Here is a 26,555-nt window from a genome sequence, read left to right as displayed (position 1 = left end):
GGCAAGATTTAAGCTTATTGAATCATGGAATTCATAAAGTGGCCCTGCTTTATACTAAATTTACGTTGTTTTGTGTGATTTGTGGGGGGTGGCTAGACAATGGCTCTTTGGGTACCAGGAACTCAAGTACAGGTTGATAGACCCACTTTAGTACAAAAATGATTTCCAAATAGTTTGGGAACCACCAGCAGGTAGAAGGAATTGTAAAGATGGATTAAATGGCTGCTGGCAGTAGGTATGACGTACTGGGGTTTCTCAGGACAGCACCAATAGGCAACTCTAAAAGACCACTTGGCTTTTGGCTTTTTCAAGTAGATTTAATGTATAAAGCAGCTGTTCTAAATTTTAGGAATTGTTTATTATAGCACTAGTCTTAGCATGAACATAAGAACATAATATTCACCAGTCACCACATCCTGCGACAAGGAGTTCCACAGACCAACCACACGCTGAGTAAAGAAATATTTTCTTTTGTCTGTCCTAACTCTCCCAGCACTCAATTTTAGTGGATGTCCCCTGGTTCTTGTGTTATGTGAGAGTGTAAAGAGCATCTCCCTATCCACTCTGTCCATCCCCTGCATAATTTTGTATGTCTCAATCATGTCCCCCCTGAGGTGCCTCTTTTCTAGGCTGAAGAGGCCCAAACGCCGTAGCCTTTCCTCATAAGGAAGGTGCCCCAGCCCCGTAATCATCTTAGTCGCTCTCTTTTGCACCTTTTCCATGCTGTGCTTTGGCACTGTAATGTCAAGGTGGGGGAAGGAATTTAGGAGGTGAATCAGGTCAGCTTGCTAGGCATTAGATGCCCATCTGTGTAAGAATTCTTCACAAGGCTTCAAGAGCATAGGCAAGATAGGTGGTGTGGGAGCAACTGCTAGGGATAAGGTGTGCTGAAATGGCTCCACATGGTTCGAATGGTCAGCTGCTAGAATTCTGGAATAACGTCTTTGTAGCTAAAGACTGTTTTATATCAAAAGGTTGTTTTCTCTTCTCCTCAGGGCTCCCCAGAATTCCTTGGTCGAGCTTTTGTCACCCCACAGGTGAAGCTGGTAGATGAACCATACAGCAAACCTGCCCTCCAGTTTTTTGACATTTACAAGGGGCATCGAGCAGCTGGAGAATTAATTGCTGTCTTTGAGCTGATTGAACTGGATTATAGTGGCTACTTAGAGGTAAGTGGGCTCATTGCCATAGCAGGATTGAATGGGGCTGCCTGGCAGCTTGAATAGGATACTGAATGCACAGTAGATAGTGTAAACAATAATGTGTAAATAATATACACATATCATAACAAATGAATCTGTGTCTTTCTTGTTTTTGCAACATGGGAATATTTCATTTTAATTTAGAGTAGGATTTTGTAGCACTGAAAGTTAGGACTTTGATGAAGATTTACATTTATCCAGGGTTCAGCTGTGGAATCCATTTTTCAAAGCCCAAAGCAAGCCTGTAAACATGTGAAGTGATAACATAATGTAGTGAGTGCCTCTTAGGCATGGACCAACAGACCCCTAATGAAGGGAAACCACCCTGACCTGACCTGAAGGGTCATATTACGTGACACAGCATCCAGTCTTCAACTATCCTGGGAGGGAACCATGCCACAGCCAGTCAGGAGGCACACCTGAAGCACTGCTGATGTCCCAGGCACTATGGTGATATGGACGCTACAGCCAGGCACTGTCTGAGGGGGAGGGGCTTAACCTCAGCGCACATGCTGGTCAATGAGGCATAAAAGTCTTGCCCCTAGCTAATGGTAGGAAAACGCAACCAATTGAAAGCAAGAGCAGAAGGTGAGCAGTGAGCACCCTTCTGTACTAAGGAGCCAGCCCGTAAGCCCAGTGATGGCCACACAGCCTATCACATAGAGAATGATTAAGGTACTGACTTAGAGCCCAATCCTGAGCTCCACATGCTGGCTTACTGCCAGCATGCTCTGTTGCAAATATGCTGTAAGCCCTAATGCCGGGCAGGTACCTGTGCTTGCCCAGTGCTGGCTGACACTGGGCTAGTGCCAGGCAGGTGCCTGGCCTCTGCCGCTCTGCAGTCACACAGACCACCGAGCAGCGGAGAGGAAAGTGGGGGTGGGGGGAGGCGGGGAAGAGGCGTTGTGGGGAGGGGGAGGCAGGCAGAGGGCGGGGAGGAGGCGTGACAGGGAGGCGGGGAGAGGGCGGGGGAAGGCGTGCTGGAGGGAGGAAGAGGGAAGGGAGGGAGGCAGAATCGGTGGTGCGAAGCTCCACCATATCCAAAGCCTCTGCATCAGGCTCACCACGTGACACAGAGGCATTTACCTCACCATTGTGGAGCTACTTCCTTTACCCAGAGAAGGGGATGTAAGTTCCCTTCTCCTGAGGTGCCGCCTGCGGCTGCCTTGGACATACAGGATGCGGTGGCAGCCGTTTTCGGTGCCACTGCAGCCCTGCGCCCGGGCAGCTCAGGTTTGGGCTGTGAACCTTCTCCCTGTGCACATTCTGAAATCCATGTGATAGGGAGAGAGAAAAGTGCCACCATATATCCCCAAAGGCCTATACAGGTCCAACCTTGTTATACATGGATTTGCCTCAACACGAATGGTCCCTGCAAATAAGAAAGAATGTGCTGATCCCTGGAGAAGGGGAAAAATGTACCCCTTTAAAATAAGTTTAAAAAACTAAATAGTCCTTTAACTTAACAATAGCCTCGTTAATGAGAGAGAGAGAGAGAGAGAGAGAGAGAGAGAGGGCAGCTGACTGACAATCCATCAATCCTTCTCTCTCCAGGGGACCCCTCCCTTCCCCTGAGCATGTGTAAGAAAGGTAATCACTTTGCACTGGTGAAGGGAGGGGCTGAGTGAAGTGCCTTTCTAAGCACTTGGAGGACTATTGATTGATGGATTGTCTTCTTAAGGACTCTTATCTTACATCACAAAGGTCAGCAAGGCTGTTTTTAAATCACTGGAGCAAACTGATTTGCTTTAGTACATTTTTGCCATCCACGTGAGTTCTGGGAATGGAACCTGCGCGAATAATGAAACTCAACCTGTAATATCAAGCAGGGCATTACATTTCTCTCTTCTCTCCTTCCCGTTCCCCACTACCCAAGGGTGCCTAGGGTATATATCTAGGACTAGGAGGAAGAGTTTCTGGATGAAAAGGGGTGAATTCCAGGAAGATGAGACCTGATATTTTTCATTTTAGAAAGTAGGCATTTATTATGGTGGTGGTTAGTGGATCAGTTGACATTAAGGGCAGATATTTATTTTTGGTTATGAAGAAAACTTCAGAATACTGTGTGTCTTGACTCTTCCTTGCTGTGCAGCCATCAGTGCCTAGTGATGTAGAACCCAAGGAACCAGAATATCTAGGAGACCCCCGTTCTGGACGATTCATTATCCCTGAGGGAATCCGACCAATTCTTAAGGAGTTTCGCATAGAGGTAAAATTCTTTCCTTCATTCTTGCTTCTTTCTGAGGGCGTGTTCTCAAATAATTTGTTTTAACTTAAAGAATTGTTTACCTGCTGGGGGAATAGGCTTTTGGGGGTGTGGGAAGATGCATTTTCAGTGTTTGACAATAATATCTGCTTTTGTCAACTTCCTTATGCAGAAATCTTGGCAAATGGTTGTAGGATGAAGAGCAAAATTTTCATAAGCTTCTCACTGTATCTCTGCAGCAAGGCAGATTGCTATCTTTGCAACTGATATTAAAAATCTAGGAAGACGTAGTCGTAGTCTGCCTCTTCTGAAGTGTTTGCAATTCAGTTTCCTCATTTGATTACTTTTCTTAATATCCTTGATATCCTGAAAATTTAGTTTGTGATGTGTCACAGATAGAGAACAAGAATGAGAAAATGGATGTCATATTGTATGCTTATTAATATGGGATGGAGATACAGGCATTGAGGCAGGTGCTTTGTGGGGTCTGGGAAACAGAACTATTTTGTAGAAGGAAAATGGCAGACCCAGTTTTGAATAGCTAAAAAAAGACCAACTATTATGTCCTCTATTTCATAGATTTTATTTTGGGGCCTGAGAGATTTGAAGCGCGTGAACTTGTTTGAGGTTGAGCAGCCGCAGGTGATCATTGAATGTGCTGGCAAGAAAGTGGAATCAGAAGTGATCACATCATACAAAGAGAATCCAAATTTCACTGAACTTGTCAAATTTGTCAATGTGGTGAGTAGGAATTAATGATATAAGACTTGAGAGACAGATTTCCAAAGTTGGGTTATGATATTGCTTATTTACCATTGTAGTTGATTTTATTAATTTTGTAAGTTGCCCTTAGAGGTTTTCATCTGAAGGATGGGAAAGAAATATTATAAATAAAATAATCTTCCCCCTACTTACTTAATAGAATAGAATAAAACAAGAACAGGCTAGCAGTAATTTATTTGTTTTCACTAGGTCTGTGCATTATATGAACTTCCACTGAATAATGTCCCCCTCCATTAAGGAACGTGAGATTTCCATATGATACATCATCAAGGCAAATGACTTGGCTGAGCATAACCATTTATAACATGCATGTTGCTGAATGACTGGGAAGGGTAGTGACCTAGGAAGTAACAGCCCAACTATGGGCTTCCACTGTTATGGAAGGTCCTGTGACGACTCAAGGGTGCTAAAGTGATTTTCTATAGTAAATACTGTGACATTTTATTGGTGTTTTTTTTAAATAGGAGCTTCCAGAACAGGTGTACTTACACCCACCCCTCAGCATCTTTGTGGTTGAGAAGAGAGCCTTTGGGCGCAGCGTCATGGTGGGAACTCACATAGTTTCCCATATTATGAAATTTGCTCCTAAAGAGCTAGATGAATTGGAAGAGGAGACAGATATCCCATCCAAGAGTGAGTCTTTCCAGTGTGAATTTCTGTTGTCTGTGAAGTGGGAGAATGTGGCCATCAACGTATGACATTATGCTCTGGAATTTAACATCTGTCAGGACTGACACCCTGCACCTAATATTTGATGACGGCTACTACACTGCCTGTGGGAATGGGTGATGGGGCCATTACTCAGTGGGAGAGCACATACTTTGCATGTAGAAGGTACATGCATGTGGAAGGTACAGTGGTACTAATAGTCATTAGTCTGAGGGAATTTTAAGAAAGGTCAGGCCAGTAGTACAGGTTGAGATTAATTATTCGCTTGGGTTCTGTTCCAAGCACTCAGTGGATGGCAAAAAACACACTATAGCAAATCAATTTTAAAAAAAAAGTTTCTTTGCTCTGGTGATTTAAAAACAACCTTGCTGACCTTTTGACTCTAAGATAAGAGTCATTAAGAAGACAATCCATCAACCAGTCCTCCTCCAAGCGCTTCACTCAGTTCCTCCCTTCACCAATGCAAAGCGATCACCTTTCTTTCAGGTGCTAAGGGGGAAGGGAGGGGTCCACAGGAGAGAGAAGGATTGATGTATTGTCAGCCAGCTGCCCCCCCTCTCATTAAGGAGGCTATTGTTAAAGGACTGTTCAGTGTTTTAAACTGTGATTTTAAAGGGGTGCATTTTTCCCCTTCTCCAGGGATCAGCACATTCTTTCTCATTTGCAGGGGCCATTTGTGTTGAGTCAAATTCGTGTATAAAAAAATCCATGTATAAATAGGTTGGACCTGTACATCTAAATTGAACATCTTTTTCTCTTCTTCAGCTGATTAAAGGAATGTTCTATGTGGGTATTATGACTGCCTGTTATAGTGGAAATTATACAAGCAACAAAGGCTCTCATTCTGAATATAGGATCTGCCATTTTCTTTCAGCTCGGAAAGCCTCTGCTCGACCTAACATCTCCAAAACAGTAAGGAACCTTGGGGCAGCTGCCGGACAGACTGTGATCAACCTTGGTGCAACTGCAGGGCAGACTGTGATGAATCTTGGTGCAACTGCAGGGCAGACTGTGATTAATATTGGGGCAGCTGCTGGTGACTTAGGTAGCAAAGTTAATCCTCTTAAGCTTGTAAAGGTGAGTGTGAAGATGGTCTAAATCAGGGGTGTTTCATATAGCAGGCCAAATAGCATTCATGGTGCCTGTTGAGGAGCAGAAGTGATGTCATTAAACAGAAAATGATGTCATTAAGCAGGACATGACCAGAAATAAGCATTTTGTTTTCACTTAGGAACTCATTAGCTGCAAATGATAGAAGAGAAAATACACAAATCTTGATATTTTCAAGATACAGGAGAGCCCAATTATCATGCGGGCTACCCTTTCAGCTGTGACATCTCAGCACAGCTCAACAGGTGACAGCAGCTAATGACTTTGTGGGGAAAACTCGAGGGCTGGATAAAGAGCACCCATGGGCCGGGCCCACAGGCCTTATGTTTGACACCCCTTGTCTAAATTGTCTTGATCCTGCTAAGGAGAAATCAAGCTTATAGAAAGTACTGGTTGTATTTCTCCATTAGAAAAAAATGATTTTCCACAAAGCCATAAGAACATAAGAACAGCCCCATTGGATCAGGCCATAGGCCCATCTAGTCCAGCTTCCTGTATCTCACAGGGGCCCACCAAATGCCCAGGAAGCACACCAGATAACAAGAGACCTGCATCCTGGTGCCTCCCTTGCATCTGGCATTCTGACATAGCCTATTTCTAAAATCAGGAGGTTGCACATACACATCATGGCTTGTAACCCGTAATGGATTTTGCCTCCAGAAACTTGTCCAATCCCCTTTTAAAGGCATCCAGGCCAGATGCCGTCACCACATCCTGTGGCAAGGAGTTCCACAGACCAACCACATGCTGAGTAAAGAAATATTTTCTTTTGTCTGTCCTAACTCTCCCAACACTCAATTTTAGTGGATGTCCCCTGGTTCTGGTGTTATGTGGGAGTGTAAAGAGCATCTCTCTATCTACTTTATGCTTCCCATGCATAATTTTGTATGTCTCAATCATGTGCCCCCTCAGGCGTCTCTTTTCTAGGTTGAAGAGGCCCAAACGCCGTAGCCTTTCCTCATAAGGAAGGTGCCCCAGCCCAGTAATCATTTTAGTCGCTCTCTTTTGCACCTTTTCCATTTCCACTTTTTGAGATGTGGTGACCAGAACTGGATGCAATACTCCAAATTCAATATCAGTGAAAAAAACAAATTCCACATTGAGAAATGGATTGAAGAAATAAAAAAAAAACCTGTGCAGGTTGAGACTCTCTTCCAGGCACTCAGGTGGATAAAAAAAACTCAAAACTAAACTATTTGCACTATAGCAAATCAATTTAAAAAACAAAGTTTCTTTGCTCCAGTGATTGAAAAACAGCCTTGCTGACCTTTTGACTTTAAAATAAGAGTAATTAAGAAGACAATCCATCAGCACTTCACTCAGCCCCTCCCTTCACCAATGCAAAATGATCAAGTTTCTTTCACCTGCTGGGGGAAGGGAGGGGTTGAAAGGAGAGAGAAGGATTGATGGATTGTTAGCCAGCTGCCCCCCCCCTCTCATTAAGGAGGCTGTTAAAGGACTGTTCAGTTTTTAAAACTGATTTTAAAGGGATGCATTTTTCCCCTTCTCCAGGGATCAGCACATTCTTTCTCATTTGCAGGGGCCATTCGTGTTGAGTCAAATCCGTGTATAAAAAATCTGTGTATAAATCGACTGGACCTGTATATTATCATGCCCTTATTCAAGTCTGTGATATGGGTGCTTTTGGAATACTAGGCACAGCTCAGGTTCCATAATGGGCATTGTAACCCAGGAAGGAATGCTGAAAAGGGTTCGGGTTAGAGGCATGTACAGATATACCCTTGTATCAACAGTGAATCTGTTCCAGGCCCGCTTCACGGACATGGAAACCTTGGATATGCTTTTTTCATTTTTTTTTTTTTGCAGATTTATTTATTTATTTATTTTAAGTATCAAGTACAACATTTTGTAATCAGAACAAAAGGAATCTATTTAAGATGACCGTATAAATAGGTTCTTCATTTTCCACATTACTCTTTTTTCCAAGTTCAAAAGACATTGGCGCTCCAGCAAAAAACACTAATCACTGACTGAAGACCCATTTTTCCCATAAACCCACAAGACTTCCCAAAACATTCAGGGCAGTTAGTATATATTAACATATCTAAGAACCCAAGTTCAAAGTGAAAGGAAATGCCTTGATCTCCCAAGGCAACAATTTTGTATACAATATCATTACCTAAAAAGTTAAAGACCAACAATCCAGATCACTTTCCACATCATTCTTCCTATCCAACTCAGCACTATATGTTAACAAGGGCTGCCATATTTTCATAAATTGATCATTTATTTCTCCTCTATATATTCTGGCCTTATTGGTCAGTTTTTCCATAGTAACTATTTGCCAGGTCCTATTCAAAAATCTCTGTAATGTAAGATCTTGGGCAATTCTCCAGCTTTTTGCAATCTCACACATTGCTAGTCCAATAAGATTTGCAATTAATTCTTTATTAGTCAACTTCTCATTTTCCCCAGTGAAGAATGAAAATAATAATAATGTTTCATTCCTAATTATTTTTTGATTAGTCAAAGCTTCTATCCACGTGATTATTTCCTGTCAATATTTTTCTATTTTAGGACAAAAAAATCCACATATGTTCCAATGTACCCTTTCTTCCACAATTCCTCCAACACATATCTGATATGTCTTTATTAATTTTATGCAATTTTGTGGGGTACAAATGCCATCTATGAACTACCTTTAAAACCATTTGGAAACCTCGGATATGTAGCAACCCTATAGGTGTAATGCTCCGCGGGCCCCCGCTGCCCCAACCATTAGCTTCTGTTTTCTTCATTCACAACTTGGCATGTTTCTTGCTTTTACAGATGCTAAAAGAGCAAAGAGATAGGTGGATAGGCAGCCTGCATGCTTGGGGGACACAGTCTGAATATAACAGGAAGTAGGACCCTGAGGGGCATTCAGACTGTGTGCCCCTAACATCCAGGCAGCCTGTCTGCCTGTCGCTTTGCTCATATAGTGTTGTAAAAGCGAGAAACATGCAGGATTACTGATAAAGAAAATGGAAGTTAAAGGGCACTCATGAAGAACTGTGGATAAGCAAATCCAAGGATACTAGATCCACAGATACGGGGGGGGGGGCACACCTGTATTTCAGTTGATGGGCAACAGATAATGAGGGGAAATGTTAACTTTCATGTCTTGTTGTGGCCTTCCAAGAAACATCTGGTTGGCCACAGTTGGAAATAGGATGCTGAACTAAATGGACCCCTGACCTGATCTAGCAGGGCTCTTCTTAAGTTCACACATGCCCTTGATGGGTTGACCTCCTTTGCTTTTTATTCTTAGGCTCCTCTGAAGAAACTCCCGATTGATGGTCTCCTGCAGAAGGAGGAAGAATTTGAAGAGGAAAAGCCTGAGAAGGAAGAATTGGATTGGTGGTCTAAGTACTATGAATCATTAAAGGAATTAAATAGCCAGGTAATGTACTGCATGCTTAAATTACAATATAACTTATTTTATGGGATGGGGTGGGCTAAGATGTGAAGCAAATGGTGCCCATAAGAAAATAGAAAATATCTTAACTTCATGTTGAGGCTGACATTGGGCATGTCATCAACTGACTGATGGTGTCTCCCTGTTTTACAGTCCCAGAGCGATGAGGAGGAGGATGACCCAAATGACCCAGGTGAGTTCTTTTCATACAGTAGAAATCACCACGGCAAGAATCATTCTGAATACCAAGGAATCTCTTACTCCAGAATTGTGTTTTGTATCATTCTGTGCTCCCTTTTCCCAAACAGTGGGGAGTTGTGGGTAATCTTTGTAGGAGAAGAGATCAAATAGTGCAGTTTTTGCAAATGTAAAGACTGAACAGGTACTGTGGTCTCTGTCTAGCAACTCTGCCAGCCAAAACCAAACATCTTCTTTCAATTTTTTTTCTTTATGCACGCAGGTGGGTTCACACAGTAGCCTCATAATAATGAGAATGTTAAGGAATGTGTCTCCTTCCTCAATTTGGTATTATAGTATTGTAAAATGGTTGTGTGAGTGGGAAAAAATGCTCTTTGTTTCAATGTTGCTTTAGGCAGAAACATTGAAAAGAGAGTGCAGAAAGCAAAAGCCCAAAAGTACTGATTTAAAAACAGGGGAGAAATGGTAATGTTAAACCACGATTTTGGAGACATGAAACTTAAAATAGGCTATTTGAATAGATACAATCAGGGAGATACAATAGATACAATCTGCTGCTTTAATGAAGGCAGCCACATAAATGGAATCTCCAGGAGGGGAGGAGGAAAAGGGCATGGTTTTTGCTTGCCTTCCCTCCATTTGTGGCACAAATTATTGCAGGGATTATGACAGAATATTATGCATATAGTAACCTCCAAGCACCCATGGTGTTCCTTGGTTGTTGTGACAGCTTTGAAGGTATCCACAGTTGATACTTTCACTTGCTGGTCCTTCTGGTAAGGAAAGGGTTGCATTTCCCTTCCTACTATTTCTCACTGACCTGCTGCTTCCCCTACAATTTCTACTTCCAACCACTGGCAAGAACAACTGCTAGAGAAAATAAGGAAGAGCAGCAACCAGGTCATTGACTTTGTTAGCAGTCATTAAATGCCCTTATAACCAGAAAATAATAAAATCTTTTACGAGCTTGGTTAAATAGACCATTAATCTCCCAATATTATATTTAGATGGAGGGAACTTAAATGTTGCTTCTCTTGATGTGGACGTAGAAGAAGAAGGCCCAGTTGAAGTTGAACCAGTTCGTCCCAAAAGAAAACTTATAGCCACATTAAAAGTAAGTTGTAATGGGTGGATTGTGTTGTAAGTTGCAGGTGGGTAAGCCTTATTGATTTCAGTCTAGCGTTGCTATGTTCTAGTCCCTCTAACTCCACCTAATGTACCTTTCTAATTATGTAAATAGGGAGATTTACAGCCTAAATCTCCCTATTTACAGGCCAGCTGGTAGTGGACAGTTCCTCTATGTTCTAGCCCTGCAAAAGGTCGCTCAGGGCTCCTTGCATCCCTGGGGGGCTGCAGGGGGCTTGGGCAAGTGCTGCCTCCTCCCTGCCTCCTGGCTGCCCCCATCCCTTAATGGGAAAGGGACCAGGACGCCCCAGTTTGAATACCACTGACCTATTGCATATCCTCACCCTGTCTGTCTCCCTTACTGCCGCTTTACACACTTCAGATTTAGTCTTGCTAAACAGAAGGTGTAGATCCAAGGAGGTGGTAGAGGTGGCAGACTGATCGCTGTGGTGGGGGTTTTCCCTGGGGTAAGTGAGCAAATGTACCCTGAGGAAACCTTTTAAATCCCCCTGGACAACTACATCAGTGGGGGGTGGGATTTTGGTAGGACTGGACTGCTTGATAGACCCAGCTAACTGGGCAAAGAGGCAGGTTTCAATGTGCTGCCCTCTTATATTTAGTGGGAGGAAAAGAATTGTCCCAAGGCATCCCAACATGGCATCTTTTCTAGTGGCTGTTGCTGATGTCTCTTTTTCATCTTTTTTTAGATTGTGAGCCTTTTGGGGACAGGGAACCATTTATTTAGCTATGTAAACTGTTTTGTGAAGTGCATTTTGTTGAATATATTTTGTATATTAATGCAAATACATCTGTGTTTGATGGGGTTCTATGATGGGGCAGAGAGAATAAGGGGCAGAGTGAATAATTAAAAGATCACTAGCAAGAATAGACATTTTTGTTCCCTTTGGGGCACTTTTGTTCACTGTAGTAGCTAAAATTAGTAGCTGTCGCGGCATGGGACTGCTACATTAACATTACTTGTGTTTCAGATTTACAGTTCAGAGCTAGAAAATGAGTTTGACAATTTTGAGGACTGGCTATGTATTTTTCCACTTCATCGTGGGAAAGCAAATGAGGATGAAGATGGAAATGAGGAAGATAATCTTGTGGGCAAATACAAGGTAATTGGTAATTTGAATAATATTTACTGCAAGTACAATAAGAATTTAGAGCATCTAAAGCATGCAAGAAAGTGTTCTACATAATCTCTTGCATTCTTGCCATAGAGTATAATACTCTAAATCACTGGTTCACAAGTGGATGGGTCACAACCCACCAGGGAATTGGAAGAGGGCCCTTAAGGGGAGTGGCCCAGAAATGGGTGCCCCAATGGTGCCACCATGATTGCAGCAGCGCTGGGAGCAAGGTTTTTTTTTTAACTTACCTGGAGAGTTCTGCTGGCCTCTGAGAGGGTCTGGGAGACTAGCAGCCCCTTCTGTGGGCCTCCCCGCGGCTCCCAATAACTCTAATCACTGATCAGAGCCCACTTCCAGTTTTCATGCAAAATTTTCATGCAACAGTTAACTCTCAGGACACAGGGAGAAAAGTCCACTGGACTGAGTGTGTAGGTGATGATCTAAAACCTTATTTGGAAATTATTTGAAAATTTGATTGCTAGTTTGGGATGGCGCAGAATTTCTTTGCTAACACAGAGGGAAGGTGTTTTTGGGTTTTTTTTGGCTCTCACACAACACCACAACCAGGGGGCATCCACTAAAATTGAATGGAGAGAACAGACCAGAGATAATCTTTACCCAGCAGATAATCTGAAGAATTCTTTGCCATGGGATGTTGTGGTGGTACCTGGCCTAGATGTCTTTAAAAGGAGAATGGACAGATTTATGGAGGAAAAGGCCATCACTGGTCACAACCCATGATGACTATGTGCAACCTCCAGGTTTTAGAGGTAGGCTATCTCTGAAAGCCAGATGCAAGGGAGTGGCAACAGGATATGGGTATCTTTTTGCCTTGAGTGCTCCCTGAAGCACGTGATGTGCCGCTATGAGATACAGGAAGCTGGATTAGATGGGCCCCTGGCCTGATCTAGCAGGGCTCTTCTTACATTCTTAAAATTACTTAAAAAGGAAATTACCTAGAATTTGGGTGTAGGATTGTACAAAATATGCTATTTTACTCGAAAGGAATATATGGCCTATATGACATTCTTGTTTAATCTCTTGTTTAATTGCAGGGCTCATTCCTTGTTTATCGGGCTGAAGAAGCAGGTGCAGAACACAAGATCTCCCAGGGTATTCCCAGAAACAGGCCCATAAAGGTCCTTGTTCGAATTTACATTGTTAAAGTAAGTATTTCTTAAACAGGTCCATGAAGCTTGAAGCATTTGCTAAAATACAGTAATTCACAGCCACCCTGCAACCCAGAAACCTAGACCTTTAGGGTGCAATCCTAACGCCTTATGTCAGTGCTTTCCAGCCAATGGGACATGTGCTGCATCCTGCAGTTGGGTGTCACTCAAAGTAGGCCTCCTCAAAGTAGCCTCCTCAAAGTAAGGGCTTCCTCCTATGGCCTGCTCAAAGTAAGGGAATGTTTGTTTCCTTACCTCAGAGCTACAATGTCCTTATGTCAGTGCTGGAAAGCACTGACATAAGGGGTTAGGATTGTGCCCTTAGTACTCTTCATTGACACCTTTTGTTGCAAAGTTATTCACCAGAAGATGGTCTCAGATAGTGAGATGATAGTGATCCTTGCCTTCTTTCCATTTAGACTGCTACTTCATTATCTGTTAGTAATTGTGTTTTCATGAATTTGAGCAGGGCTGTCCCATCCATGAGGCCGATTGGAGTGAATACCTAAGGCCCAATATGGACCACGACACTGGCGCTCCACCAGTGCCACTGGCCCAATTGTTGCGAAAAGTGCCATAAGGCAAATTTGTGCCAGCAGTACTGGCATATCACCAGCACTGTGCCCAGCAGCAGTTGGTGTGGGGGTCACAGAACGCCAAGGGCTCCTAGCGGTTCTACTACCGGCCAGTGGCAGGCATTTTCAGGATGGGAGGAGGGCAGGAAGGGGGCAGAACTGGGCGGGGGGAGTGGGGGGGCAGAGATGGCGGCAGGCTCTGCTGCCATATCCTAACCGGCCTCCCAGGCTGTGAAGTCTGATATGGATCTCCTACTCCTGCTCAATAGTGGGTGCAGATCCAAGGAGACCCACTGGGACTACCTGGCTGCTACACGGGGTAAAGAAGCATTTGTTCCCTTACCCCGAGGAGACCTGGCACTGCTTTCCTGCCCCAATGGATGCAATGGTCGCCATTTTGGCACCTCTGCAACCCTGGGCACTATGGAAGCAGGTTAGGGCTGCCCTCCAGCAGATAGGTGGGGGGCATTTCTGTGTGCCTCCTTGACTTCATGGCTCCTCCTCTCACCCCTTCAATTGGGATAAGAAGAAGGGAACAGAGAGGAAGAAAAATTTGGAGGGCAGGAGCATGCTGAGATAGAATATTGGAGAGTAGAAGGAACAGAGGCTAGCACACTATTTTAAGAGGAACAGCATTTGGCATAATGCCTCAGATATCAGGAAATTTTGGGCTGGCCCTGAGGGAGAGTTACTGTTGCAGAAGGAGCCTCCTGAATTCCCAGACTCTGCCTTTGGACTGAATGAATTGGGATTGCTCACGTCACAAATTATGTGAAGAACTGCACACTGAGATGCCAGTAGGTTTGCAAAATATTTTGTCTTTTGCTGTATTATTTCAGGAGCCCATAAAGACAGTGGTTCTCTCATGTCAGATGCTACAACTTCATTAATGTCTCCTTCTTTTTCTTTTGCTCACTCTCAGGATTTGACTGTTCCATATATTTGGGGTTTGGAGACACTTGTTGTTTATCTATTCATTATTGTTCACTTAGAAGGCTTCCAAAGTGATGTTTTCTCTTCCCTGTAGTTTGTGTTTTGGCCTTCTTCCTGAAGTTGTCTGAAGTTACTGACTCTGCAGACAATCTTGGGTTCTCTTCCAGCACATTGGTCTGCCTGGTGGGAATTCATGGTTTCAAGGTTTTTTATTTTTTCAGTCTTTCAACACCTAGTCATGTGTTTCGTTGGCAGTTTTTCTGCTATTATAACTTTTGATGACAGACTCAACCTGAAAACTCAGGTTGATGTTTTCAGACAGATTTGTGGAATGGTTCTGTAGCTCCTAGATATGGTGTTCTGTTACAATTATAATGTTATATGTTTTAGGCAACTAACTTGACACCTGCAGATCCCAATGGCAAGGCAGATCCCTACCTTGTGGTCACAATTGGGCAGCAAAAGCAAGACACCAAGGATCGATATATCCCAAAGCAACTCAATCCTGTCTTTGGAGAGTAAGGACACTGGTTTATCTTGTATCTGGGTTACATTTTTCTAGATTGCTTCTTACAGACCCCACCTAACTGCTAGATGACCCAAGACAGCTGCATAAGATAGCTTGTTTCAGAAGGTTTCCAGGTTGTAGATGCAGAAAGGAAAAAATTTGCAGTCCCATCACCACCCTGATAAAGACATATTTATTCTTGAGGAACTGCAGGGGCCTAGCGCTATAGGGACATCAGGGATTGCAAAGCAACAGTTGAAATCCTCCAAGAATGGGACAGGCCCAACAGGCCAGAAATGGACTGTGAATTAGTGAGTGGCTGAGAGGAGAGAGAAGCTTTTGCCAACTCAGATAGACCATGAGTAGATGGTAGGAGCAGATAAATTAGAGACAAGTAAAAAGAAGACCTTGCAATGTCTGATGGCCTCTTGGCCACATGGAATGGGGGGAAGAAGCAATGAGGGAATACTAAACTCGGGGACTTAAAGGTGAGGAATCTGTTGAAGGACACATGCAGTATGGAAGTATGTATATGACTGGTATCACTTATGTGCATGATGCAGAGGGAAATGAGAGCATGGTAGTCAAAAACAGGAAGCAGTAAGGTGGCTGTACTGAGCATCCCTCCATATGCTCTGTTCCACTCTCTGATATTCTCCTTTTTTCTTTCTCATTCAGAGTGCTAGAGATGAGTATATCATTTCCCATTGAGTCAGAACTCACTGTATCAATATTTGATCATGATGTTGTTGGGTCAGATGACTTAATTGGAGAGACAAAAATTGACTTGGAGAACCGATTCTACAGTAAACACAGAGCCAACTGTGGAGTGGCCTCACAATATGACACGTATGTACTATATGATGGAGACGAGACAGCAAGGCAACCATAAATTGCTCTTATAATAATAATAATAATAATAATAATACAGGTATTTATATACCGCCTTTCTTGGTTGTCAGATTTCTCCTCAGACTTTAATTCAAGGTGGTTTACATAGACAGGCTGTTCTAAATCCCCGTAGGGATTTTTACAATTGAAGAAAGGTTCTATCCTTCAAGAACCGCACAACATTTCAGATGGATCTTTTGTGGTCTGGTATCACTTTCTCACCACCAGATTCCTCCCACTCAGGCTGACAAGCAGCTCCTTCATCTCTCACTTGAAGGGCGGCCAAGATACTTCTTCGCTCAAACCAAAGAGCTGGTGGAATAACTTGGCTCGGCAGCTGCTTCAAGGTCTTGCCATTCACGATACCGGTGGCCTCGAACTGGCGACCTTCAGATGTTATCTTCAGGCAAACGGAGGCTCTATCCTCTAGACCAGACCTCCTGCTTATCATCTTGCTAGTATAATTTTTTTATAGTTTTATAAAAGGCAGAGAGCCTTGTCTTTTTAAGAGGCACCAGCTACTCTGTGGCCTGCATGAGGGAACTTGTTATTCAGTTACCACAGGGGAAATAATGCCTGGTGCCTTCCGCTGAACAGAAATATCTCCAGGAATGCCAGCTATAAGATGAAATAAAATACTGTCATATCCAAGTCAATACCCAAGAGAATTCATTATATCTGAACCTGTTCATTTGTTACAGAGAGGGATACAACACTTGGCGAGATGCTTTCAAGCCTTCACATATTTTGGACAGTTTGTGCAAGAAGTCTGCACTCCCCTCTGCTGAGTACAGACGGGAAGAAGTGAAAGTAAACAACAAAATTTTTAAGATCCCTCCCGAGGCTTTCCCTGAAGGTACTGAGCCATGCTTTATTTCACCAATGCATTCTACTAAGTGAATGTTTCCAAGTCTGCACATCTACCTAGCTCTTTGGCCCTGGGCGTCATATAATCATTCTTCGTAGCTTTCCAGAATTTGTTCTGATCTGATCTATTGCTGATTAATGGATCATTCATCCATTTCCATATACAATTCAGTGGCATTGACTTCCTGAGTATTTCATTTTATTCATTGCATTATTTAGTTTTACTGTATCCTGCCCTATCAATAGAATATCAAGATGATTCACAACATAAGGACTGAAGACATAATAAAACTAGTTACAGAAACAATACAAAGCAATAGATTAAACAGATTTAAAACTATAGCTGATAAAACACCATAGACAAGGACATCAAACAATGACTATAGGTGGAACCTCAGTATTCACTAATTTGGTATCCACTGATTTGACTTACCCCTGATATCAAGGTCTACCTTTAAATGTCTTGTAACAAGGAAAAAAAGCACCAAAAGCCAATTTCCTAACTTCATGCTGTTAAATAATTGTATTCCATTAGATTCCATTATTCACCCAATCTAGTGGCTAAATGTGGTATAGTGTCTGTATCAATGCATTATGGGGTGGCAACAGAGGAACGAGAAATCTGGAAGTGGGTCTTTAAAGCTATTTTTCCACTGCTTTTTTTTTATCCACTAGGGGTTCTGGAACAGAACCCCAGTAGTTAATGAGGCATGACCGGTACGTCCTATTAAAAGGCTGAAATACTATGTCAGATTTTGCTTGGTGCTGAAATGGTTGTGCAAGATAAACATGCCTTAAGAGGAAGTTCCATAATTCAGAGGCCACCATTGAGAAATCTCTCTCTCTAGCAGCTGTCCACCTTGGCTCTGACAGCGGGGGTCCCCTGAGAAGGGCTTCTGACAATGACCTTTACTGTTAGGGAGTTTCTTACAAGAGTTTCTTATTATGATCTGGTTTGCTGGTCAAGCAAAAGTCTTCAGATCCCAGGCAGATTCCTAATTTTCCAATGTAGTGGGTGTTGTACTTTTACATGAGTTCTTAAAGGCTATCTTTAGCTCAACAGTACTTAGTTATAACATTTCAGATTTTTCTGCATTCTAGAAGCCTTTCTAAAAGACAAGAAAGAGCATGAAGATGAGACCTGGTCTGCTTATGATGAGCACAAGGCTTTGTATGTTCTTCAGCATTGGGAAGAAATGCCGGAGTATGGATATAAATTAGTACCAGAACATGTGGAAGTCCGATCCCTCTACAATCCAGAAAGCCCTGGTCTCCAGCAGGTAAGAAAACGGTTTCATACAGAAACTTTGTATTTGAAATTTAGCGGTTATACAAGCATTCATATAATTATTATAATTTTCACAGCAGGGAAATAAAGAGCTTCTGCAGGTCATATCCAGCCTGCGGGTCTTATTCATGGACACCCCAGTTTAGGCTATGGACAAAGTCTTACAATGTGGTCATCACCTGGAAGCTGCTAGAAATCCTTCCACAACATGGTGATGTCCTCATGTGGCAATTGTAATGTTTGGGTTGGATAACCCCCTAATAACTGGGCAAAGAGGCACATTTCAAAGTGGTGTCCTCTTATATTTAGCAGAAGGAGAGCAACTGTCCCTTTTCACTCAGCATGGTGTCTTTTCCAGTGGCTGATGCTGGTGTCTCTTCTTTCTTTATTTTTTAAGATTGTGAGTCTCCCTTTAGAGACAGGGAACCTTTATTGATTTCTACATAAACTGCTTTATGAACTACTCCTGTTGAAAAGCAGTATATAAATATTCTTAATTAAACAACAACAACAACAACAACAACCCTATTGTGGCAATGGTGTAAACCAGTGATTTTCAATCTTTTTCAAATCGTGGCACACTGATAAGGCACTAAAATTATCAAGGCACACCATCAGGTTTTCGACAATTGACAAGGCACACCATGTCACCAGTGGGGGGCTCATATCCCCATTGGGCCTACTAATAAATGATCTTCCCCAAAATTCCTGTGGCACACCTGTGGACCACTCATGGCACACTAGTGTGCCATGGCACAGTGTTTGAAAATGGCTGGTGTAAACACTCTTTATGCAGTGGGGTTTGATCTACATAGTGAGTAACAGTTACATAGTGTGGCCACTGCTGGGCTACTGCCACACTGGCTTTCTCATCATAGTTGTCAGTCAGTATTCATGTGGCTGGTTGACACTATCAGAGCAGGTGTGGAAGGTCCCAATCCAGTTTGGCCCTCATTCGCTAGTGAATTATAGAATGACCTGGAGTTTTTGCTTTTCCACAGGGCTCTCTCCATATGTGGATTGACATGTTTCCTAATGATGTCCCTGCACCATCCCCTGTCAACATCAAGCCACGCCTTCCGATCAGGTAAGTAACTGGAATAGGGACTAGCTTCTGAACCATTGTTTTACCATATAGAATATTTCATATACAGTTGTGCGCCACTTAACACAACAAAGAGGTTCTTAATGAGGCAATCAGGTCTCCCATAGCCTACAGCAGAGTGTCTGTTTACACAACAAAGAGGCTCTTAGTGCAAAGAAGAGGCAGTCTCTCCTCAGTAGCCTGTACAGCCAGCAAGTGCCTGGCAGGGAGTGTCTGTTTACACATCAAAGGCACTAGATTAGGTGGAATGTTCACTTAACAACCTAATCACACAACAACGGGGCTAGGAGAACGTACCCCCGTCGTTAAGTGGCGCACACCTGAATATATTATGCATTGGTTGGGGCTCTGTAACTGTTTCTGGAAAAATTCTATAACAGGTAGGACATTTGCAGTGGTGTTTTCTTTCTTTTGATTATATTTTGAGAAGTTTTGCAAATTAATTCCCAGCAGAACTATGATATTTTTTAATACAAAAGAATTGGTTTAATCACAGTTATTGCCCTATCGGCAGCAGCAGACCTACCATTAAGCAAGCAGGACAAATACCACAGGCACACATCTATAGGACTGTGCCGGAAGCCTTCTGAGGCTCCCAACACTGTCGGAAACTATACTGGAAGTAAAGTTGGTCCTGGAGCTGTGTGAGGCTCCATTGTGCTGCAGGTGAGTGGGGGGGGGGTGGCTTCACAAGGAGGAGCCCCATCACAGACCTTTGCCCCGGGGCACCTTGAGGGCAGGTCTGCTACTGCCTGTTGGCACCTCTTTCCTTCAGTCATGGTATATACATTTGTATACCATACTCACTATGATGAGAAGTAAAACATAAGAAGAAATAAAGCAGGAGCAATGCGCAGTTTTATCATTTTAATTAAAATGGGGAGGATTACAGGAAACAGCCATTCATTCATAGCATATGGCTGTAACATGTGATTCTGGTATAGGAGCAATTGGACACATGGCATCTCAACACCAACCAAATGCAGCGAACCAAAAAATATAAGCAATTTTGGAATGTCAACATACCAAGCTTGCCTGAGACATCATATCAAAATTTGGATTATCCTTATGGTGCATTTATGGGTAAAAGTCTAAAGGGGAAGTGCTTATTTAAAGAGGCGAGTATTTTTGTCCCTGGCTATGACCCATATGGCATGTTTCTATTTCGTTCAGAATGATGCTGGGAAGTCTGGGGCATGATGGTTGCTGGAGGCTACTCTTGTGCGTGTGAATACTGTAGCTTTAACCAAGATTTACAAAGGTAATGTGTTTTGATCTAACTCCAGGTGTTTCCATTTTCTTCTAGTTATGAACTACGTGTCATTATCTGGAACACAGATGACGTGGTTCTTGATGACGTCAATCCAATAACGGGAGAAACGTCCAGTGACATCTATGTGAAAAGGTGCCTTAGATAGACTTACAGAATAGACTTGCAGATTTACAGTGCAATCCTATACATCAGGGGAGCCCTGGCCCGGGGGCCACTTGTGGCCCTCGGGGGCTCCCAATCAGGCCCTCAGGGAGCCCCCAGTCTCCAATGAGCCTCTGGCCCTCCAGAGACTTACTGGAGCCCGTGCTGGCCCGATGCAACTGTTCTCAGCAAGAGGACGACTGTTTGACCTCTCACCTGAGCTGTAGGACAAGGGCTCCCTCCACTACTTGCTGTTTCACATCTGTGATGCAGCAGTGGTAGTGAAGGAAAAGGTGACCTTGCTTTGTGTAAGGCTTTTTATAGGCCTTGAGCTACTGCAAGACCTTCATTCATTCATATAAGTTCCATCTCTAATATATTCATTTATGTAAATTTATTCAAGTTTTAAATGGTAAATTAATTCTTTTTCCCCCGGCCCCCAACACAGTGTCAGAGAGATGATGTGGCCCTCCTGCCAAAATGTTTGGACACCCCTGCTATACATGTATGTCCCATAGTGTTCAATGGGGCTTGCTCCCAGGAAAGTGTGTATAAGATTGCAGCCTTAGATAGTCCAAGATGGAAGATTAGACATGGAAACACACTGGAAAAGTACAGACGGCCTCACAATTTAAAAACATAAGAATTGCGCTGGGTCCATAGAGTCAAAATATTCTGTTTCTAACACAGTGACTTGACAGATGACTTACAAGGAAGGCATGATGTTGAGAGCCCTCCCTTGTTGTTTTGTTCCCAACATCTGGTATTTATGAGTATGTTTGATGAGTGTTCTAAAAATAAACCTGCTTTTGTAACAATTGTGCATCAGGCATTTTGTTGATCCTTCCCTATTTTTCTTTTGAGGTTGATCAGATTAGTAGGGGTTGAATTTTTGACTTTGTGAAAAGGTGTATGTATTTTGTAATGTGAAAATGATGGCACCTTTTGCAGGTGCAGTGGGCTTGATACACCTGTCTGGAAACTCATCTTCAGTTCTGCTGTTAGTTGCATGCATTAGGCAAAAAAAATAAATAAATTCATTGACACAACCATTCTCTGATACATAGATTTCATGGAGCATAGATTTCTCCACAAGATCTCCACCTTGTTTAGTCATATATACAAAAATCCTTACTGATAGATGCTAATGAAAATTTTTCTGCAGTTGGATCAAAGGGCTGGAGAAAGACAAACAAGAAACAGATGTTCATTTTAACTCATTGACTGGGGAAGGCAATTTCAACTGGAGGTTTGTGTTCCGCTTTGATTACCTCCCGACAGAGAAAGAGATAACCTACAAAAAAAAGGATTCCATCTTCTCTCTGGAGGAATCAGAATTCCGGGAGCCAGCAGTTTTGGTACTTCAAGTCTGGGACTATGACAGGATTTCAGCAAATGACTTTCTAGGTATTATTACATAATTTGTAGTGCTTGCTGAAGTTTTAATTAGAGTCTGGGGTCTATCTCATATTTTGTGATTTTGTTTTGGGCTGTCTTGATAATCCAACCTGATGTTCAAGTTACAGAACAAATATAGGAAGAAAATGAACAGCCTCCTGTTCATGAAAAGCCAATCCAAAATGTCTCCTAGAATGTCCCCTTATTTGAATGCCATCCATTTCATGCTATCAGTATTGCAGGTCAGCTGTGGATGTCAGCTAATTTGAACTGTGGAGGCTGGCAAAAGTGGGAAAATGAACAGTTTGTAGTCAACTATCTTGATGCTACTTCCATGTGCATATGTTAGAATGTCCACACCAATGACTGACATGCACATCTTTCTCCAGTCAATGTGTTTTTCTCTCTCAGAGGCACTGATGTGCAGCAAAAGCAATGTGACTTATTTCTGTTGAAAATCTTGGCATAGCTACTAAAGTAATTTGGAGAAGGATTATATAGTATGCTGTTCTGCAAGAAAGCAAACATTAAATTATTGTTAAGGATTCTTTCATTCACTTTTCTGCATTGTAGCATGCATGGAAATGAATCAAAACAATATGGGATTATAAATTTTATGACTGGTGCAGCAATTTTATGATTGGTGCAGCAATCAATTTATAAATTTTATGACTAATTGATTGCTTCACCAAGCTGTAACAAAAGCTAATATGCAGTACAATCTAGTATCTGCTGAAATACCACATAGTCCAGAATGTCAGTTCTTTGGACAGGAAAAACAAAATCTGTGTTAGATCTCCATCACCTTTCTGCAGAATATGATTTTACTGCTTATGTATGTTCTGTGGAGGGACTTGTGGGTGGAGGCCCCTATCTAGAATGGGAGGATTTGGATTAGATTATCCAATGACCTATTCCATCTCTGAGACTCTTAGATTAATGTTACTGACTGGAGTTTGTAATGGTTTTATATTTTCATCTCTACGGGCAAAATTCCTACCAGTAAAAAAAGCCCAGTTTCAATCATGTTGGCAGTCTCCCACTGTCCCATGTGAATAGCCAGTATCTGACATGCCCTCTTTTGTTTGTGTTTCAAGGGGCCATTGAGTTGAAGCTGAATGATATGGTGAGAGCTGCCAAGACTTCAGAGCAGTGCACCATCAAGATGGCCAAAGAGAAAGCCATGCCCCGCTTCTCCATCTTCCGAAACAAGCGGATGAAGGGCTGGTGGCCCTTCATCAAACTGAAAAGTCAGGAAGACATTGAAAGGGAAGAGAGGGAAGCTAAGCAGAAGAAGAAAAAGAAGAAGAAGAAGAAGTGGAGAAGCTCAGTGAAGCCAGAAGATGTTGAGTTTTCAGATCCTAGTGGTAACATCTTTATCCTAACGGTAAGAAAACATAGCGTTGTAGGGAAGAAGTTGTATGTGTGCATACACACAGAGCTATTAGTCTGTGTATCTCATGAAGCAGAGGGAAGAATGCCTTTACCATCCTCCCTGTGTACTGAGATCTTCAAAGGAGGTTCTGTTCTGAATAACCTCTTCTGTATGAGGTCAAGACCAGGGACCTTCTTTTGGAATTCCCTTCCAAGAGAAACTTACCACACCAGTTCATTCCTAGGTTTCTTTCCAGTATTAGTCAAAATGCATTTCTCTGCAACTGTAAAGTGTTTTTTGTTTTGTTTTCAGGGGCTGTAAATATTGACTTCACTGTGAAATTATTTGTACTGTAATGTTATGACTATAGTCGTGATTTCGTGAGTTGTCCTGAGGGTCTGTTGGAATACAGATGCAATAAATAAATTGTAGATCTACTGGACAGTCACTTGAAATAGCCATAGTGTGGTACAGGGCTGCCCTGTGCCATGTTGTTCCTGGTTAAAAAGAATCACAATTTCACATGGAGAAAATGTTGCCATTCCCTGCCATTAAATAAGGAAGTACAATGAATAGTTAGGAAGTCATGGGCTAGTTTCTGAAGAGATCATACCACAGAGCACTTTGTAAGCACCAATCAGAGCAACTGGGTGCACCTAAAGGGTCCATCCTCCTATGGACTGGCTTCTCCACCTTATCTGAGATGGTGTGAGATATATTATTATTATAAAAAGGTATTATAGTATATATATAATATATATAATGTAATATTATATATTATATATTACATAATATAATATAGTATATAATATATACTATATCCTATATTATAGGATATATAGTATTATATAAAAAGGTAAATGTAAGTCTACCAGGAAATGAGACATTTCCTTTCCTTGACAGTGAATGTGATTATTGTATAGGGATTTGATTTATTTGCTCTCAAGATGATTTTTGGAGGGGAGGGCTTTGACTTCTGCTTGGTTCTTTTAGAAATATAAGTTTGGTGCTCTCTTTAGACAAGAAACTCCCTGCAATCTGCTAGACACCTGCCTAATATGTGTTTCTATCCAGGGAAAAGTGGAAGCTGAATTCCAGCTAGTAACTGTAGAGGAGGCTGAGAAATCCCCAGTTGGGCGAGCACGGAAAGAGCCAGAACCTCTGGAGAAACCCAAGTAAGTATTTCCAAGTTTATGTACGCTATTTAAAGTATTTGTAATATTTATAGCTCTCTCTTCTGTCATTAAAAAGACCCTCGAGGTGGCTGATAAATCTCAATAAAGCCTTTCAACAAATCAAAATAAACAAATAAATTGCCAGTCAATAGATCTCATCTGATCTCGGAAGCTAAGCAGGGTCAGGCCTGGTTAGTACTTGGATGGGAGACCACCTGAGAATACTGGGTGCTGTAGGCTTATACCATAGTCTTTCGAGACTGAAGGTTGCCAACCATCAACCATCATCAATAGAATCAAATAAAATAATCCCAGGCATGGTTCACTCTGCTACTAGCCCTACAAACACCTTCTGCGGAACTATTGTGTTTTTGCTTGTGTGGTAGACACCAGCAACAGCAGGGCCAGTTGGGTCACTCTTGGGAGGCCATTCCACAACTGTAGTGCTATTATCAGAAGGTCTGATTTGATGTATCTCAGCTGGCAGAGGAGCCACAAAGAAGAGTCCCTGATAATGATGTAAATGATCAGGAGGTACATACAGGCCGAGATGGTCATTAATGGTTTTGGAAATGGCCAGGCTGTGGTTCTGACCTAAACCTCTTGCTTTTCCACCCACAGAGTGCCATTGAAAAGGACAGGCGGGCCACAGTATCCTCAGGGGATGCATTTCTGGCCCCCCACGGATACCAGAAACTGTGGATATAGGGAAACACTATATAACAGCACCCCTTTTCCCCCTTGAGCAGGCCCATTATGGTCCCTTTTAAATTTGTAGTTGTGCTTGCAGCACAAGTATTTCTTCCTTTACATTCTTGCTAAATCCAGCATTCAGACAGATGCTGTGATAACTTGCTCTGGTCATGACAACATCTGTCTGTATGTGGTCCACAGTACAGAATCACCCTGATCCTCTGGACAGCCCTCCTCTCGTGGTTCCTAAACAGCAAGACCCTAGAAAGCCTAAATCCACTACAGGCAGGCCCCTGTATTTGCAGTTCTGGTATCCATGGACTCAAAAATCCACAGATCCACAGATCTGGGGTGGGGGCCATATCCCTCCAAGCACCCATTACAAGTACCTTTTATTTTTGTAGTCGCACATGTAGTGTTTCACCCAGATCCTCTGAACCTTATGATCCCCAAACAAGTTGTCACCTTGAGTGCTGTTGGCAGGAATTTGTTGTCCAGAAGATAAAAGAAAGGGATCTGGGAATGGGCAAGAGACTCTGATGTGTAAAATCTACATATACCTATAGTTGTAGGAATAAACAGTTGTTCAGGATTGTAGGTTATCTAATATTGATAGTAAGGCTATTTTTAGCTTGTGGATGGCTAAAAGTATGTTGTAAACATTTGACTAGATGCTATTTTGTTGTTGCTTACCTATCTGAACTACACTGAATCTTCTCCTTCTTTCCTCTCCAGCCGTCCAAAAACATCCTTCAACTGGTTTGTGAACCCCATGAAGACATTTGTCTTTTTCATTTGGAAGCGGTACAAGAAATACATAATTGCATTGCTCGTTATTGCTATCATCACCATATTCTTGGTTCTCATTCTTTACACGATGCCTGGATACATCAGTGAGAAGATAATAAATGGCTAAGAAAGGTCTTCCTCTCTCTCCTTCTCCAAGCTGGGACTTGACAAAGGAAGATAAGAGAGACTTTTATACCAAAGACATTAAGGAACATTTGCAGCTTGTTCACTGTGCCTGGAGCATTCTGAAAATACAACTGCCAGCGGAAAGGACTGCCCATGTCTTAACAGGCAGACTGCCTATTCACATCTGTGATGTGATGACAATAGTCTCTGAAGAACCTTTTAAAATTATTAGATAAATGGCTTGCCTGTAATTCTCTCTGAAGATTATGCCTAGTAGTAAAATAGAATGGGTTCTGCTGGTCATTGTGGCCCAAATAATCAGCTGCCATTTAAAGCAGAAAAATGGAAGGGATACTATTTATTGCAGTGGATGTACAGAAGCACTGAATCTCAGCCATGTGG

At 42.4% G+C, this 26,555-nt stretch overlaps 1 protein-coding gene across 1 annotated transcript in view; it reads left to right on the top strand.

The window, feature by feature from the left end:
• The window catches only part of LOC136647510 (fer-1-like protein 4), a 62,798-nt gene extending 36,644 nt beyond the window's left edge, over positions 1 to 26,154 (top strand). The window contains exons 26-45 of the mRNA XM_066623088.1: positions 996 to 1,169; positions 3,295 to 3,411; positions 3,988 to 4,149; positions 4,656 to 4,824; positions 5,735 to 5,937; positions 9,242 to 9,373; positions 9,542 to 9,581; positions 10,594 to 10,700; positions 11,701 to 11,832; positions 12,903 to 13,013; positions 14,915 to 15,042; positions 15,711 to 15,881; positions 16,625 to 16,779; positions 17,892 to 18,070; positions 19,080 to 19,165; positions 20,490 to 20,588; positions 21,763 to 22,004; positions 23,093 to 23,382; positions 24,445 to 24,545; positions 25,974 to 26,154. Of these exons, the coding sequence (XP_066479185.1) occupies positions 996 to 1,169; positions 3,295 to 3,411; positions 3,988 to 4,149; positions 4,656 to 4,824; positions 5,735 to 5,937; positions 9,242 to 9,373; positions 9,542 to 9,581; positions 10,594 to 10,700; positions 11,701 to 11,832; positions 12,903 to 13,013; positions 14,915 to 15,042; positions 15,711 to 15,881; positions 16,625 to 16,779; positions 17,892 to 18,070; positions 19,080 to 19,165; positions 20,490 to 20,588; positions 21,763 to 22,004; positions 23,093 to 23,382; positions 24,445 to 24,545; positions 25,974 to 26,154 (2,979 nt within the window). The remainder of the gene's footprint in view (positions 1 to 995; positions 1,170 to 3,294; positions 3,412 to 3,987; positions 4,150 to 4,655; positions 4,825 to 5,734; positions 5,938 to 9,241; positions 9,374 to 9,541; positions 9,582 to 10,593; positions 10,701 to 11,700; positions 11,833 to 12,902; positions 13,014 to 14,914; positions 15,043 to 15,710; positions 15,882 to 16,624; positions 16,780 to 17,891; positions 18,071 to 19,079; positions 19,166 to 20,489; positions 20,589 to 21,762; positions 22,005 to 23,092; positions 23,383 to 24,444; positions 24,546 to 25,973) is intronic.
• Positions 26,155 to 26,555: the final 401 nt, after the last annotated feature.

The sequence above is a fragment of the Tiliqua scincoides genome, chromosome 4, assembly GCF_035046505.1.
Source record: "Tiliqua scincoides isolate rTilSci1 chromosome 4, rTilSci1.hap2, whole genome shotgun sequence".
Lineage (NCBI taxonomy): Eukaryota > Metazoa > Chordata > Lepidosauria > Squamata > Scincidae > Tiliqua > Tiliqua scincoides.
This window is presented reverse-complemented; position numbering and strand designations above follow the sequence as displayed.